This window comes from Diaphorina citri, unplaced genomic scaffold, assembly GCF_000475195.1.
Source record: "Diaphorina citri unplaced genomic scaffold, Diaci psyllid genome assembly version 1.1 scaffold393, whole genome shotgun sequence".
In the NCBI taxonomy this organism is placed as follows: domain Eukaryota; kingdom Metazoa; phylum Arthropoda; class Insecta; order Hemiptera; family Psyllidae; genus Diaphorina; species Diaphorina citri.
This window is the reverse complement of record NW_007377828.1, coordinates 126,817-142,114: the sequence shown is the minus strand read 5'-3', so window position 1 is coordinate 142,114 and position 15,298 is coordinate 126,817. Positions and strand designations below refer to the sequence as shown.

The following is a 15,298-nucleotide window of genomic DNA, read 5'->3' as shown; positions in this document are numbered from 1 at the left end:
AGAGAGAGAGAGAGAGAGAGAGAGAGAGAGAGAGAGAAAACAATTGGAGTTGAAATAGGTAATGGAAGTTGAAATAATCAAGGTTCTACTGTACTAAGGTTTAGGTTTACAAATTGCGAAATACATCAGTTGTTTTATTTAAATATCTTTTCACGCAGTCTGGGCAAATTTTTCGAAGATTTTTTTATTCGACCCTGTAGGTATTTTGTATCAGTATTACCTACTTTCCATTGTTCTTCTTCTTCTTTTTTTTTTTTTTTTTGAACGATTACCTATTGTGTCTTCTTCTTCTTCTTCCTTTTTTTTTTTTTTTTTTTTTTTTTTTTTTTTTTGAACGATTACCTATTGTGTCTTCTTCTTCTTCTTCCTTTTTTCATCCATATGTTTTCCATAGAAACTCCAAATGTTTTTCGTTTCCCCTTTTTCTTTATTTTTATTTATTTATTATTATGTTTTGTAAAATCCTCTTTTCATATTTTTTAAGCTTCCCCTTTTCAACGTTAATTCTCTCTTGTCTCGTTTTCCTCTTCTCTTTCTTCCCGTTCCTCACTTCCTCTCCTTCCTCTTCTTCTCGCTGTATTCTTTTTTTCTACATACTTATACTTGTTTTGTCTTCTTTTTTTTTACAAGTTTTTGTCCTCTTCTTCTTCTTTTTCCTTTGTACCAGTGTGCTTTTGAGAACCATTTCAGCTCAGGAATTGTAATAGGAACCTACCTAAGGAAAGAAGTGGAATGTTCACTCCAAATTTTTCCCTTCATTTTTTCTACAAAGAATTCATACTTTTCTTTTTTACTTTCTATTTTCGTTGGCAACTTCTTCGTCAGAGAGAGATGGAGACAGATTTTTGAAGAAGAAAAAGAAAGGAAGGAAAACAAAAAGGAAAGGTGAAAAGGAGAGGGGGAGGTAAAGATGAAGAGATGAGTAGAGCAAGAAAGAAAGGAAGGACTGAAAGTACGAGATTTTTCGAGGGGAAAAGGAGAAGGGTGAAAGAAAATGAGTGAATATAAGAAGAATAGAGAGATAAAAATAAGAAGAATAGAGAGAGAGAGAGAGAGAGAGAGAGAGAGAGAGAGAGAGAGAGAAAGAGATTTGGGGAAAGAGAAGGGGAATAATGAGAAGAAGCAGGAGAGAGAAGCACTTTTAAATTTGGAAAGATAGCGATTGAAACCAAATCTTAACCACACATCACGTAATAAAATAAATTTCTTTCAAATAAATAAAATAATAATAATAATAATAATAATAAAAAAAATGAAAGCGCCTAAAAGGAAAAAAAAGGAATTCTCTGAAATAAAAGTGAAAATCCAATTTAAAATCTTTCCTCGTTTCGGTAAAAATCGTACTCGGAAGTGAAATTTTATGATCATTTCAAGTGGTAAAAGCCACTTTAAGAAGGAGAAGAAGAAAAAACAATACCTATCTATACATACGTAGATATCTAACCACTTAAAACGTTAAACTGTGTAAATGGCGAAAGACGTGATAGTGTAAATTTTTATGGGTATCTATCTATCTACTTATCTTTTATTACTTATTATTATTATTATATTTTTATTTATTTTTTTAAAGAAGTGATGAGGGAACTGTAACTGCTAAGGTCTAACGTCCCGAAAGCGAAGAGAAGAAAATGGAGGTAACTGTAGCGTTTAAAGCACACAAGGGATGAGGGGTAAAATTATGAAGAAGGAAGACAGGATAGGAGAAAGCCAGCCGTTCCGAGAACGAACTTTATCCGTTCAAGATAAAATACGCCCCGGGAGAGAATCGAACCCACGACCTCTACCCTCCAAGCTAATTATGCTGGCTAAAAGAGAATTGATAAAATTGAGGAGAGAAAAAAAAACATTTTTCTTACCTGTGATTTCTGCACAATTCTCACTCCAATATTGTCGGACAAAACCACTCAGGGATTTTTCCACTAAAAAATGTGTTTTCAAAAAGGATTCCTGCGGTTAAATTTTATAAACGTTTTTATAACCATTTTATTTATTGTGACTCAAGAAAAGACAATGTCCACGGCAGAACCGAAACTTCCACAGACCTTCTCTGGTCTTTGAACAGCCTGGACAGTCCAGTCTTAATCAGTCCCATCTGAACATTGGTCAAATCCAGCGCCCCTTGCTCTAACACAACACACTGCGCCTGAGCTAGGCATTTTGCCTGGTGGGATAAAACGAGTTGCAGGTTGCGTTCCAGGTTGAGAATGAAGGCGTCGAGTGTTGAGGATTGCAGATATTGCAGGGGCTCGATGGCGGACCGCAGGGAATGGGTGATTTGGGAGCTTGCGTGATCCACGCCTGAAAATGGTCATAATATTTTCATTTATTTATTTTTATTAATTAAAAAAGTGTGGCTTTGACCTGTGGATAAAAAGTAAGAGAATCATTTGTGAAGAGGCTGAGAAAGTGCTTGGTAAAACCTGAGGTAAAGGAGCACCAAAAGACAAGGTGGGAAGGGATTTTTAAAAAAAAAAAAAAAAAAAAAAGGATTTTCTGGGGTTAAAAACGATAGGTACTTGATTATGTTAGAGGTACAAAGAAAAATTTAGGATATTTTTTTAATAACTTTTTTCCAAGGGTTTACAAAAATGTAACCTTCTAAAAAAAAAAAAGAAAAAAACAGGTAGGTACAAAGAATACATCTGCTGATGACTTATTGTCCCGAAGCGACGACGAGAGAAGGAAGACAGGATAGGAACAACCAGTAGATTCCTTAGAACATTAATTTCGAAGGAACTTCAAAAGTTTCATGTCGACCAAGACCGTGTGAGAAGGAGTAATTGGAGACCTCTTTACAAAGAAGGACCTAACCGTACTTAGAACCCTTTTTGACTAAATCGGCTTATCTAATGCGGAATGTTGTTAAGAATCAGTCCCAAAAAGAATTATGTTGATATCTCTATTATTCATCAAGATACACGAGTTTTTGTCACATCCTCCCCAAACGTTTCAATGATCTTATGAGTGGTCCAGTTCCAAAAGTGGACATTTTCATAGAAAACACGAAAAACTCATATCTTTTAAAACAAACTGCCGATTTTAATGGTTTCGATCTTGAAAAAAAGCTAAAATCCTTTATGGTAAATCAGGCAAAGTTGACATTAGTTGGTTATATTAAAGTTCCGAGATGGAACTGGGCCACTCTTATGAGAGAAACATTTATTTAATAACAAACAAAGCAGCTGCCAGCCTGTGATTGGTTGAAGATCACAAGATAAGATGACCCTTCTTGATATAAATCCCTTCAATCTACTTACAGGATAATAATGTTCCTCCTACTGACCGATAAGATTTCGCAAGATAAAACGAGGGAAAGGAAAAAGGGATAAAGAAAGGAGGGAAGTGTGGTGGAAAACAATGCACAATAATTATGAATAAATAGTCCGGGCGGAATGAGGCTAAAAACAAACAACAAAACAAGGCAAATTACCTACAGTAACAATAACTAAGCATAACTACTCGTATATATGTATTAATTCAATTTTCAATTTTTTTTTCAATTCAATATAAAGCATTTATTTTGTACAAATGTACGTTTGCTTATTTTACATTTAAATTACATACAGAATTACAAACATAATGAATACAGAGAGCAACAACTGAAATGTGACGAGCGTAAAGAAAGAAGGGGAAGAAGAAGAAGGGGAAGAAAGAATTACAAACATAATGAATACAGAGAGCAACAACTGAAATGTGACGAGCGTAAAGGAAGAAGGGGAAGAAGAGGAAGGGGAAGAAGGGGAAGAACAAGAAGAAGAGGGGGAGGATGAGGAGGAGAAAGAATATGGGGAGGAAGAAAAAGAAGAAGAAGAAGGGGAAGAAGAAGAGGAAGAAGAAGAGGAAGGGGAAGAAGAAGAGGAAGGGGAAGAAGAAGAGGAAGGGGAAGAAGAAGAGGAAGGGGAAGAAGAAGAGGAAGGGGAAGAAGAAGAGGAAGAAGAAGGGGAAGAAGAAGGGGAAGAAGAAGAGGAAGAAGAAGGGGAAGAAGAAGAGGAAGGGGAAGAAGGGGAAGAAGAAGAGGAAGGGGAAGAAGAAGAAGGGGAAGAAGAAGAGGAAGAAGAAGGGGAAGAAGAAGAGGAAGGGGAAGAACAAGAAGAAGAAGAGGAGTCCTGAGGAGGAGAAAGAGGAAAAAGAATATGGGGAGGAAGAAAAGAAGAAGAAGAAGGGGAAGAAGAAGGGGAAGAAGAAGAGGAAGGGGAAGAAGAAGAAGGGGAAGAAGAAGGGGAAGAAGAGGAGGAGGAGAAAGAGGAAAAAGAATATGGGGAGGAAGAAAAAGAAGAAGAAGAAGAGGAAGAAGAAGGGGAAGAAGAAGAAGAGTGAATATAGATGTTAGGTAGACTGACCGTGAAGACTACATACCTTAGTGCGGGGGATTGAGGTAAAAAACAATGCAAAACAGTAATACCTAATAAATTCATAAGTACCTACTTTATTATACCTACCTCTGTACATGGGTGTAATAATTTATTATCAATACGTACATGTAGCATGTAGGTGTAGAAAAGTTGGAAAAGCACAAAATCATGATAAAAAAACCTGCCCTCACAGGAATAATAATAATAATAATAAGCTCGACAGGTATTGATACATTACAATAGTAGGTGTAGGTATCACCCTTTGTTCTGGGGTTAAATTTAAACCATTCTTCTATCTCTATCCTTGTCTGATCCTTTTGTAGTATACCGCTTTGTGCTCCCTCTCTCTTCTTCCTTCCTCTGTCTTTTTCTATATTCATCCCACTCAAATATCCCTTTCTCCTCTCTCTCTCTCCTCCTTATAAATCTATCTATCTATCTCACTTCCTCTTTAAACCATTCTTCTATCTCTATCCTTGTCTGATCCTTTTGTAGTATACCGCTTTGTGCTCCCTCTCTCTTCTTCCTTCCTCTGTCTCTTTCTATATTCATCCCACTCAAATATCCCTTTCTCCTCTCTCTCTCTCTCTTCCTTATAAATCTATCTATCTATCTCACTTCCTTTCTTTCACAATATTCTCTATCCTTTTCTACCTACATAGTTTATAATATCCTCTTTGTATCTATCTCTCTCTTTCCCCCTCCCTCTCTATTAATCTCTCTCTCCATTTCTATTTCTATCAAACTATCTTCTCTCTCTCTCTCTCTATTTCCCTCTTTCGCAATATTAGTTTCCTTTTCTACCTTTCACAACATCTAATTTATATCTCTTTTTCCGTCAATCGCTCTCTATCTATCAATTTCTATCTCCTCTCTTCCTCTTTCTTTCCTTCCCACTCTTTCTCTATCTTTTCTGTGTAGGTGTGTATTTCAACCCCCTAGTACAGTAGAACCTCAATTTTCAACTAATTGGGACCGGGGGTAGTTGAAATGATCACTTTCTATGATCTTTGAAAGAGAGATTATTAAAAAGTTAGAAATTTCAAGGGTATACACAACACTTGGTAAAACAAATTAAAATCAATAGAAGTACCTCGTTTTTTTTTTTTTTTTTTTTCAAAATCAAAAATTGACTTTTATTTTGCGAGCAAAAAAGAAAAAAATGTAACATGTATATTCCCTAGGTAATAAAAAATGTAAAAAATAAAATAATAATTTTATTAGCTAAAGAAAAATTAAAATTTAAATAAAACAGTAGAAAAATACCAGAAGAGAAAAATAAAAATATTGAAATATTTTTTTAAATTAAATACCTATGTTTTTGCACACGACTTATTTTTTGCAAAAAAAAATTCTTCCTTTCCGAGGAAGAAAAGGCGGGAAGTTTGCACGGGTCCGACCAGGTCGACAGTCGAAGGCATACTGACGGGAAAAACGCGACACGGCGAGAGGGGAGGAGATGAGACGAGAGAGGGGAAGGGAGAGAACGAGGAGAGGGGAAAATAACGCATAACGCACCTTCCAAGGAGCTTTTGTCTCGATTTTTTTTAATTCCCCTCTCTTGAGGAACTTTTGCATCTTTTATGCGGTGTACGAATAGAAGGATGAGGAGGAGGGGGAAAGAGTACAGGTAAAAATAAGAGGAAGGAGAAGAGAGGAAGGAGGGGTAAAGGTAAAAACAAGGAGAGGAAAGAAAGTAGGGGAGGTACAGGTGAATAGAATAGAGAGGAAGAAAGAGGAGGAGGATATGAAAAGGTACAGGTGGAAAGAGGAGAGAGAAAGGTAAGAGAATGTGAGAAACAGGGGAATAACACACCTTCCAAGGAGCTTTTGTCTCGATTTTTTTTAATTCCCCTCTCTTGAGGAACTTTTGCATCTTTTATGCGGTGTACGAAAAGGATGAGAGGGGGAAAAGGTACAGGGAAAAACAAGGAGGGGAAAGAAAGTAGGGGAACACAGGTGAAATGGAGATAGGAGGGAAAGAGTGAAAAGAAATACAGGTGAATAGAAGAGAGAGAAAGGGAGAAGGAGGGGAAGATATGAAAAGGTACAGGTGGAAAGAGGAGAGAGAAAGGTAAGAGAAAGTGAGAAACAGGGGAAACGAAGGGTACACGTAGAGAAGGAAAGGGAAAAGAGATAAGAAAGGAAGTGGGGGAGGGAAAGAGAGAAGGGAGTTACAGCTGAATAGAAGAAATAAAGAGAGAGAGAGAGAAAGAGGAGGAGGAAATGAAAAGGTACCGGTGAAAATAGAGAAGGATAGGGAAAAGAGAGAAAGGAGAGGAAAGAAAGAATGGGAGGTACAGATGAAATAGAGAGGAGAGGGAAAGAGAGAAGGGAAATACAGATGAATAGAAGAGAAAGGGAGAAAGAGGGGAATGGAAAAAGGTACAGGTAGAGAAGGAGAGGGTAAAGAGATAAGAAAGAAAGTGGGGGAGGGAAAGAGAGAAGGGAAATACAGGTGAATAGAAGAGAGAGGGAGAGAGATAGAGAGGATATGAAAAGGTAGAGAGAGGTAAAAAGAGAAGAGAGAGATAGAGAGGCAAAAGAATGTGAGAAACAGGGGAATGGAAAAAGGTACAGGTAGAGAAGGAGAGGGAGTTACAGGTGAATAGAAGAGAGAGGGAGAAAGAGATAGACAGGATATGAAAAGGTATAGGTAAAAATAAGAGGGAAGAGATGAAGGAGAAGAGAGGGAGAGAAAGGAGGGGATAAAGGTAAAAACAAGGAGAAGGAGAGGTAAAGAGAGGAAGTTACGGGTGAATGGGAGAGACGGAGAGAGAGAGAGAGGGGGGGAAGGTAAAAACAAGGAGGAGAGGGATGGAGGGAAAATAGGTGAATAGACAGGTAGAGGGAAACAGGTGAATTGACTAGAAAGGTAAAAGCGAGGGAGAAAGGGCAAGGAGGAAATGAAAAGGTACAGATAAAAATAAAATAAACAATAAGGAGAGAGGGGAAAGGTAAAAACAAGGAGAAAGAGAGGGATAGAGGGAAAATACAGGTGAATAGACTAGAAAGAAAGGTAAAAGAGTGAGGAGAGGTAAGAGCGAGGGAGAAAGGGCCAGGAGGAAATGAAAAGGTGCAGATAAAAATAAAATAAACAATAAGGAGAGAGGGGAAAGGTAAAAACAAGGAGAAATAGAGGGAAAATACAGGTGAATAGACTAGAAAGGTAAAAGAGTGAGGAGAGGTAAGAGCGAGGGAGAAAGGGCCAGGAGGAAATGAAAAGGTACAGATAAAAATAAAATAAACAATAAGGAGAGACGGGAAAGGTAAAAACAAGAAGAAAAAGAGGGATAGAGGGAGAATACAGGTGAATAGACTAGAAAGGTAAGAGTGAGGAGAGGTAAGAGCGAGGGAGAAAGGGTAAGGAGGAAATGAAAAGGTACAGCTAGATAAGGAGAGGGAAAGTAAACAAGAGGAGGTAAAAGTGTGAAGAGGAGAAAAAAGGAGGGGTAGGACGGGTAAAGGTACAGAAAGATAGATGAATAAAGGTAAAAGAAGGAGAGAGAGAGAGAGGAGGAGAAGAGAAAGGTAAAAAAAGAAAAAAAAATAAAGGTCATAGAAGCTAGTTTGGATTTGAGGGGAATGTTTGTTACATTCAGGAGAGTTATGCAGACAGAAGAATGAGAAGGGAAAGGAGAGAAAGAGGCGAGAAAGGAAGGGAAGAGAGAAAAGGGGAAGATAAAAGGTAAAAAGAGGAAAAGAAGTGAGAGGGAAAATATAGGTGCGTGCAAGAGAAGGGAACGGAAGGAAAGAGAGAAAGAGAGCAAAGGGGGAGAGAAAGAGAGTGAGGATTACGAAAAAGAGAGGCAGAGAGGGAAGATACATTTAAAAGAGGAGAGGAAGAGAGTAGGGAAATACAGGGGAACTAGGCGCACAGGTGTCTTCCTTCTCTCTTCGATTTCGGGACGATAAGACCATAGCAGTTACAGTTCCCTCTGTCAAACCTCTTAAAAAAAAAAAAAAATGATTCTATTGACTAAAAGGTCGCTGCCTAACCGTTTAAACTTTAAACTAACAACAACATTGTCTTATATGAAAAACAAATAGAACCAAGGAGATATGCATTTTCATCTTCAACACCCTGACTGCCCAAAGTATATTCCATTGTGTTTATCCAGAGAAAGTACAGGAACCTTCAACACCCTGACTGCCAAATATATATTCCATTGTGTTTATCCAGAGAAAGTACAGGAACCCAGGTAACAAAACGTCTCCCTTAACATGACAGACAGACTCATTGATTTTTTGGATTTTTTCAGCAAAAAATAGCAAAATTTCACGCAGAGGCCCTCTTTCAGATAAAAATTGAAAATGCACAAGTGGCCTATGGCAGCAAGTGTGGACTTCCAAAGCGGAATCTCTTTGGTTGAAACATGTTAAAAAAAAGTCCGATGATAAACTGTGAAATATCTTACCTGATAAGCACTGATCATCGCTTCCTCAATACTCCGAGAAATGTGCTTCCCCATATAATGTCGCTTGGAGAGCACACTAGATTGAACCAGTAGGAGCAGAGAGTCCTGAGTTGCTTTTAGAGAGGTTTCCAGGAGGTGCTTATAGGAGGTTTCGAGGGAGATTTTGTAGGCGCGCACCAAACATTGGGCACTCGAATGCAACATGTCCCCTTCCAATTTACCTGAATAGAATAGGTAGGGGGTTCGATTACCGCTCGGGACGGATTTTATCCTGAAAGGACAATATTCGTTCTCGGAACGACTGGCTTTACTCTATCCTGTCTTCCTTCTCTCTTCGATTTCGGGACGATAAGACCATAGCGGTTTGATAGGGAGAAGAAGAAGAAGGAGAAGAAGGAGAAGAAGAAGAAGAAGAAGAAGAAGAAGAAGAAGAAGAAGAAGAAGAAGAAGAAGAAGAAGAAAATGTGGCTTTCTTTTAAGTGGCAGGGTTCTCCTAGAGGAGCTCTTCCACCCAAACACTAAATTTTTCTTTCACTGTAAGCCTTTAAGATATTTCACCAGGGAGGTCTTGAATACCCTTAGAAGAAAGATCCTTATATCTTTTATGATGCAAAGTCCTCACAAGGCTGAGAACACCCCGTGTTCTAAAGGAGTGTCCACACATATTCGACGCCGTCGATCGACGAGGTGAATCTATGGTTGTCGAGGCAGTGTACAGTTTCAGTCGACATCCATCGACGGCATCGACAATGTGGACTTGGCTTAGAAAATCAGGAAAAAAGCTTTACCTTTTTCAAATCCCAGTTGAAGCATTTCATACAGTCTGGTCTGACCCGTGAGGAAGCATGTATGATATAACGTCAACGTGCGCCTTGCTCCCTCCTCTATTGTCTTCTGAAGAATCTGTTGTAAGAAAATGCCATTATGTAATACATCTACTTTATACTTTTAATGTTTTAATGTGTTTTACTTGATTCTATTGACTAAAAGGTCGCTGCCTAACCGTTTGAACTACCAACAACATTGTCTTATATGAAAAACAAATAGGGCCAAGGAGATATGCATTTTCATCTTCAACACCCTGACTGCCCAAAGTATATTCCATTGTGTTTATCCAGAGAAAGTACAGGAACCCAGGTAACAAAACGTCTCCCTTAACATGAGAGACAGACTCGTTAATTTTTGGATTTTTTTCATCAAAAAATAGCAAAATTTCACGCCGAGGCCCTCTTTCAGATAAAAATTGAAAATGCACAAGTGGCCTATGGCAGCAAGTGTGGACGTCCAAAGCGGAAGGAGAGAGAGAGGAGAGAGAGAGAGAGAGAAAGAGGAGAAGAAGGGAAAGGTAAAATGGTAGAAAATAAAGGTGATAGAAGCTAGTTTGGATTTGAGTGGAAATTTTGTTACATTCAGGAGAGTTATGAGTACAGAAGAATGAGAAGGGAAAGGAGAGAGAAATAGGAGAGTAAAAGAGGAGAGAAAGAGAGGAAACAAAAGAGAGGAAAGAGCATTGAAAGGGTGAGTAAGGATTATGAAAAGAGGAGAGGGGAAAATGTGAAAGAGGGAAGAAGAAAGGAGAGAAGGGAAAACACAGGTAAGTTAAAGAGGGAGGGGGGAGAAATAAGCGAAGAGAGGAAGAGAGATTGAAAATAAAGGGCACACAGGTAAATGGAAAGAGAAAAGGGAAGAGAAGGAAGAGGTAAAGGTCGTAAAGGTACAAAAAGATAGATGAATAAAGGTAAAAGAAGGAGAGAGGGAGGGAGTGAGAGAGAGAGAGAAAGAGGGGAAGAAGGGAAAGGTAAAGAAAATAAAGGTGATAGAAGCTAGTTTGGATTTGAGGGGAAATTTTGTTACATTCAGGAGAGTTATGAGAACAGAAGAATGAGAAAAGAAAGGAGAGAGAGAGACGAGAAGGGAAGAGGAGAGAGAGAGACGAGAAGGGAAGAGGATAGAGAGAAAGAGAGGTAACGATTATAGAGAGGGACATAGAGGAGAGAAAGAAGGAGGGAATAGGTGGGTTAGAGTAGGATAGAGGGGAAGATAAAATCGTGGAAAGAGGGAGAAAGGAAGGAAGAGAAGAGAGGAAGAAAGAAAGAAGAGGATAGAGAGAGAAAGGGAAATGAGAATTATGAGGTAGATCATGAGGATACAGATGGGAGAGAGAGAGAGAGAAAGAGAGAGGGAGACAGAGGGGGTTAGGTGAAATTTTTCTGCTTTTCCAAACAAACTACACTATATATTTATCTCAAAATTTTCGGTAGGTAAATTTGAAAAATAGGAAACTAACTTACTTTTTTCCTACTAAAGAGCTTACCATATATGGAAGTGCTGAAATGAATCATCTGTAGAAACGTTCAGCTTGAAACGCCAGGACTTGGTTGCCTAGCGAAGTCCAGTGAGGGGTTAGGATGCGTGCAAAAAACTTTACGATCTGTCTACCCAATGATGAATCATCGGTAGAATTGTTCCGCTTGAAACGCCAGGACTTGGTTGCCTAGCGAAGTCCAGCGGGGGGTTAGGTTGCGTGCAAAAAGTTCCAAGCAGTGAGGACGAGGAGGTAGATACGGGGCGATGACGTCTGTGGAAGCATAATTCATTTTTGAGCCAGCGGTGACAGAACGGGCACAAACGAGCAGTGACCAGTGTTACTATAGAGTTAGGTTAAACGCAAGAAGGAGTTTTCACAATTAGAGCAGTGATTAGTGCTATTATAGGGTTAGGTTAAACGCAAGAAGGAGTTTTCACAATTAGAGCAGTGATTAGAGTTCTTATAGGGTTAGGTTAGATACAAAAAGGAGCTTTTCTTTTCCACGGACGTGACTTCTGCATAATTACCATGGCGGGTCCTGCTGGCTTTTGGCGAACCTACTCAGGCTGGGTGAGGTTCATATGAGTAGGTGGTTAGCTTGTGGCTAAAAGAAGGATAAAACCCCCGTCATTAAAGACATAGGCAGTAATACAGTGAAGTTATGCACTGGAAAAGACTCTATTAAATATTTTTTTTTTCTTTAAAGAGGTTTGACAGAGGGAACTGTAACTGCTATGGTCTTATCGTCCCGAAAATCGAAGAGAGAAGGAAGACAGGATAGGAGAAAGCCAGCCGTTCCGAAAACGAACATTATCCCATCAGGATAAAATCCGCCCCGGGCGGGAATCGAACCCGCGGCCTAGCGCTTACCAACTAAGCTAACTAGGCTGGCACAAATAAAAATAAAATCCGAGTTTCAACAGACGATTTCCCGTTTGTCTACTTGTATGTCTGTTTGTTTGTTCCACAAAAACTTCCAGCTTTTTTAGTTAAAAAAAAGAAAACTCGAAATCGCTTTCACATTACTTCAAGGCACATACGTTTACATGCATACCAATCTGAGAAAGGAAAAGCTTCATCAGAAAAATTCCGCCTCGGTCGGGATTCGAACCCAGCACCTCCCGGTTGAGAGTCACTCACCTGCTAGAGGAGGTTTATGTGAATGTACCCCGCTAGGTACACTCACTAGCAGCCTTTTATCTTCTGGCCATCTCCTAACTTCGCTTCTACTCGATCTTTCTTCTCCATTTGGGAATTTAACTGAACTAGGTGGATTCCTTGACAATTCAGATGGATTAGCTGAATTTCCGGTAAGTATCTCAGTATTATCTTCATAGGCTTCATTTATAGCTGAACTAGCTGGATTTCCAGTCAATATATCAGCATCATTTTCATCGACTGCTGAAATAGGTGAATCCTCAGTCAATGTTTCAGGGTCCTCAAGACCATTTTCCCTTTGGGCTGCTGGACGAGCTGAATTCCCTGTCAATACATTAGTATTTTCTCCGGAATTCCCGTAATTTTTGGTAACTGAATTTCGGACGGCAAATAGCAGCCGCTCGTAGGGTTGTTTGGAATGAGGCGCTGAAGAAAACTCAATCACTGGATCCAAGTATTTAGTTACCTGGAAATGAAAATACAAGGAAATTGAAAGGTTATATTTCCAGGGGTTGGAAAGGTTATATTTCCAGCATGGGGTCTGACATATGTAGCCACATGGTATTAGATGAAGGTAGGTAGGACGCCATTTTGAATCCAAAAAGACTAATCACGATGCAAGTACTAAAAAAAAGAGGTTTGATAGGGGGAACTGTAACTGGTAAGGCCTTATTGCCCCGAAATCGAATAGAGAAGGAAGACAGGATAGGAGAAAGCCAGCTATTCCGAGCGGTTATTAGTACACCACACCCCTACTAGACACTGTGGATTCAAATGGCGTCCATACCTACATTTATCCAATACCATGTGGCTACATATGTCAGACCCCATGCTGGAAATATAACCTTGGTAACTACCTCCATATGTGTGCGGTTATTAGTACACCACACCCCTACTAGGCCGTCTGGATTCAAAATGGCGTCCATACCTACCTTCATCCAATACCATGTTGCTACATATGTCAGACCCCATGCTGGAAATATAACCTCGGTAACTACCTCCATATGTGTGCGGTTATTAGTACACCACACCCCCACGAGGCCGCCTGGATTCAAAATGGCGTCCATGGGGATTTCGGTGAGCTGGCAGGTGTCTGACATTGTGTTATACCTGAGAGAGAGAGAGTTAAAAATAAATAAAATGCTGTTTTTTTGTGTTATTAAATCACAAGTTTGGTGCTCACTGCAGCATTTAAGATTTTCCAAATATCTCAATAATTGCAGCACCCACTGTTTACTTATGTGTTGTTCTCGTGTTGACCCAGCACCTAAATGGGGAGCAAATTTCTTGACCCCGCCGGGAATCGAACCCGGGTCTCCCGCGTGCAAGGCGAGTGCAGTGACCACTACGCCATGGGAGCTGACCTTTCAGCTGTAAGTATTTAAGATATTTCACCAGGGAGGTCTTGAATATCCTTAGAAGAAAGATCCCTATATCTTTTATGATGCAAAGTCCTCACAAGGCTGAGAACACCCCGTGTTCTAAAGGAGTGTCCACACATATTCGACGCCGTCGATCGACGAGGTGAATCTATGTTGTCGAGGCAGTGTACAGTTTCAGTCGACATCCATGGACGGCGTCGACAAAGTGGACTTAGCTTAGAAAATCAGGAAAAAAGCTTTACCACAACCACTTCCCCCCCGACACGCACAGGTGAGTTTGATGATTCTCTTTGTCTAATATTATGTATTTCCTGCCTCGGTGGTGTAGTGGTCAAGGCGCTCGCCTGGTAAACAGGAGGGCGTGGGTTCAATCCCAGCCGAGGTATGGAATTTTATCCTCAATATAATTTGAGAATTTGACCACAATAATAGTAGTAGGCCACTGCTGGAGTAAAGGGACTTTTCAGTCCTATTCGAGCAGTATAAATAAGCATTATTATTACCTTTTTCAAATCCCAGTTGAAGCATTTCATACAGTCTGGTCTGACCCGTGAGGAAGCATGTATGATATAACGTCAAGGTGCGCCTTGCTCCCTCCTCTAATTTGGGAGCTTGCGTGATCCACGCCTGAAAATGGTCATAATATTTTCATTTATTTATTTTTATTAATTAAAAAAAGTGTGGCTTTGGCCTGTGGATAAAAGTAAGAGAATCATTTGTGAAGAATCTGAGAAAGTGCTTGGTAAAACTTCAGGTAAAGGAGCACCAAAAGACAAGGAAACCTGGAGGTGGAGTGAAGAAGTGAAGAGTGCAATAAAAAGGAAAAAAGGATATGAAGAAGAAACGGGATAACGGGAAGAGCTGAGGACAAAGAAGCATATAGAGAAGCAAATAAAGCGGCCTAAAGGACAGTAGCGAAAGCCAAAGGAAGAGAGCTAAAAACATGGACATGTCGAGAGAAGAGGCGAGAACAATGTGGGGAAGAAAGTGGCAAGAATAGAAGCGGAAGGAAAGAGAGCAAGAGGTAGACCAAAGGAGAGATGGGAAAACTGTGCGAACGAAGATCTACGTGAGAAGCAGCTACCAGGAAATGAGGGTGCATAATAGAACGGACTGGCAGAGACTGACACGAAATACCGACCCCGTTTGAACGGGAAAAGGTAAAGAAGAAGAAGAAGAAGGAGGAGGAGGAGGAGGAGGAGGAGGAGAAGAAGAAGAAGAAGAAGAAGAAGAAGAAGAAGAAGAAGAAGAAGAAGAAGAAGAAGAGGAAGAAGAAGTAGAAGAAGAAGAAGAAGAGGAGGAGGAAGAAGAAGAAGAAGAAGAAGAAGAAGAAGAAGAAGAAAATGTGGCTTTAAGTGGCAGGGTTCTCCTAGAGGAGCTCTTCCACCCAACCACTAAATTTTTCTTTCACTGTAAGTAAATACGTAAATGCAGTTTCTTTGTGTTATTATGTCACAACTTTGGTGCTCACTGCAGCATTGTGGGATTTTTCCCAATATCTCAATAATCCTAAAATCCAATGTTTACCTACCATGCTGGCACCGGTCGCTATGCGCATTTATATGTCATAGCTACTCATTTTCCTCACGAGGCTGAGTGGGCCCCGCAACAGCCAGTCACGGAATCAATCATTTGCATGATACAAATTTCTTGACCCCGCCGAGAATCGAACCCGGGTCT

The 15,298-nt window shown here is 39.8% G+C and overlaps 2 protein-coding genes across 2 annotated transcripts in view; both read right to left on the bottom strand.

Moving 5' to 3' along the window:
- Positions 1–1,957: 1,957 nt before the first annotated feature.
- Positions 1,958–9,670, bottom strand: LOC103508385. Its single transcript, XM_008472929.2, has 2 exons — positions 9,559–9,670; positions 1,958–2,298 (listed from the first exon to the last, which is right to left on the bottom strand). The coding sequence occupies exons 1-2, from the start codon at positions 9,581–9,583 to the stop codon at positions 1,988–1,990; spliced, it is 336 nt and encodes a 111-aa protein (XP_008471151.1). The 5' UTR covers positions 9,584–9,670; the 3' UTR covers positions 1,958–1,987.
- Positions 9,671–11,124: 1,454 nt separating this feature from the next.
- LOC103508390 overlaps positions 11,125–15,298 on the bottom strand; it is a gene marked incomplete at its 5' end in the record, with an annotated part of 26,488 nt that continues 22,314 nt past the window's right edge. Inside the window, 3 exons of the mRNA XM_026823001.1 lie at positions 11,125–11,348; positions 12,219–12,702; positions 13,169–13,346. Of these exons, the coding sequence (XP_026678802.1) occupies positions 11,221–11,348; positions 12,219–12,702; positions 13,169–13,346 (790 nt within the window). The remainder of the gene's footprint in view (positions 11,349–12,218; positions 12,703–13,168; positions 13,347–15,298) is intronic.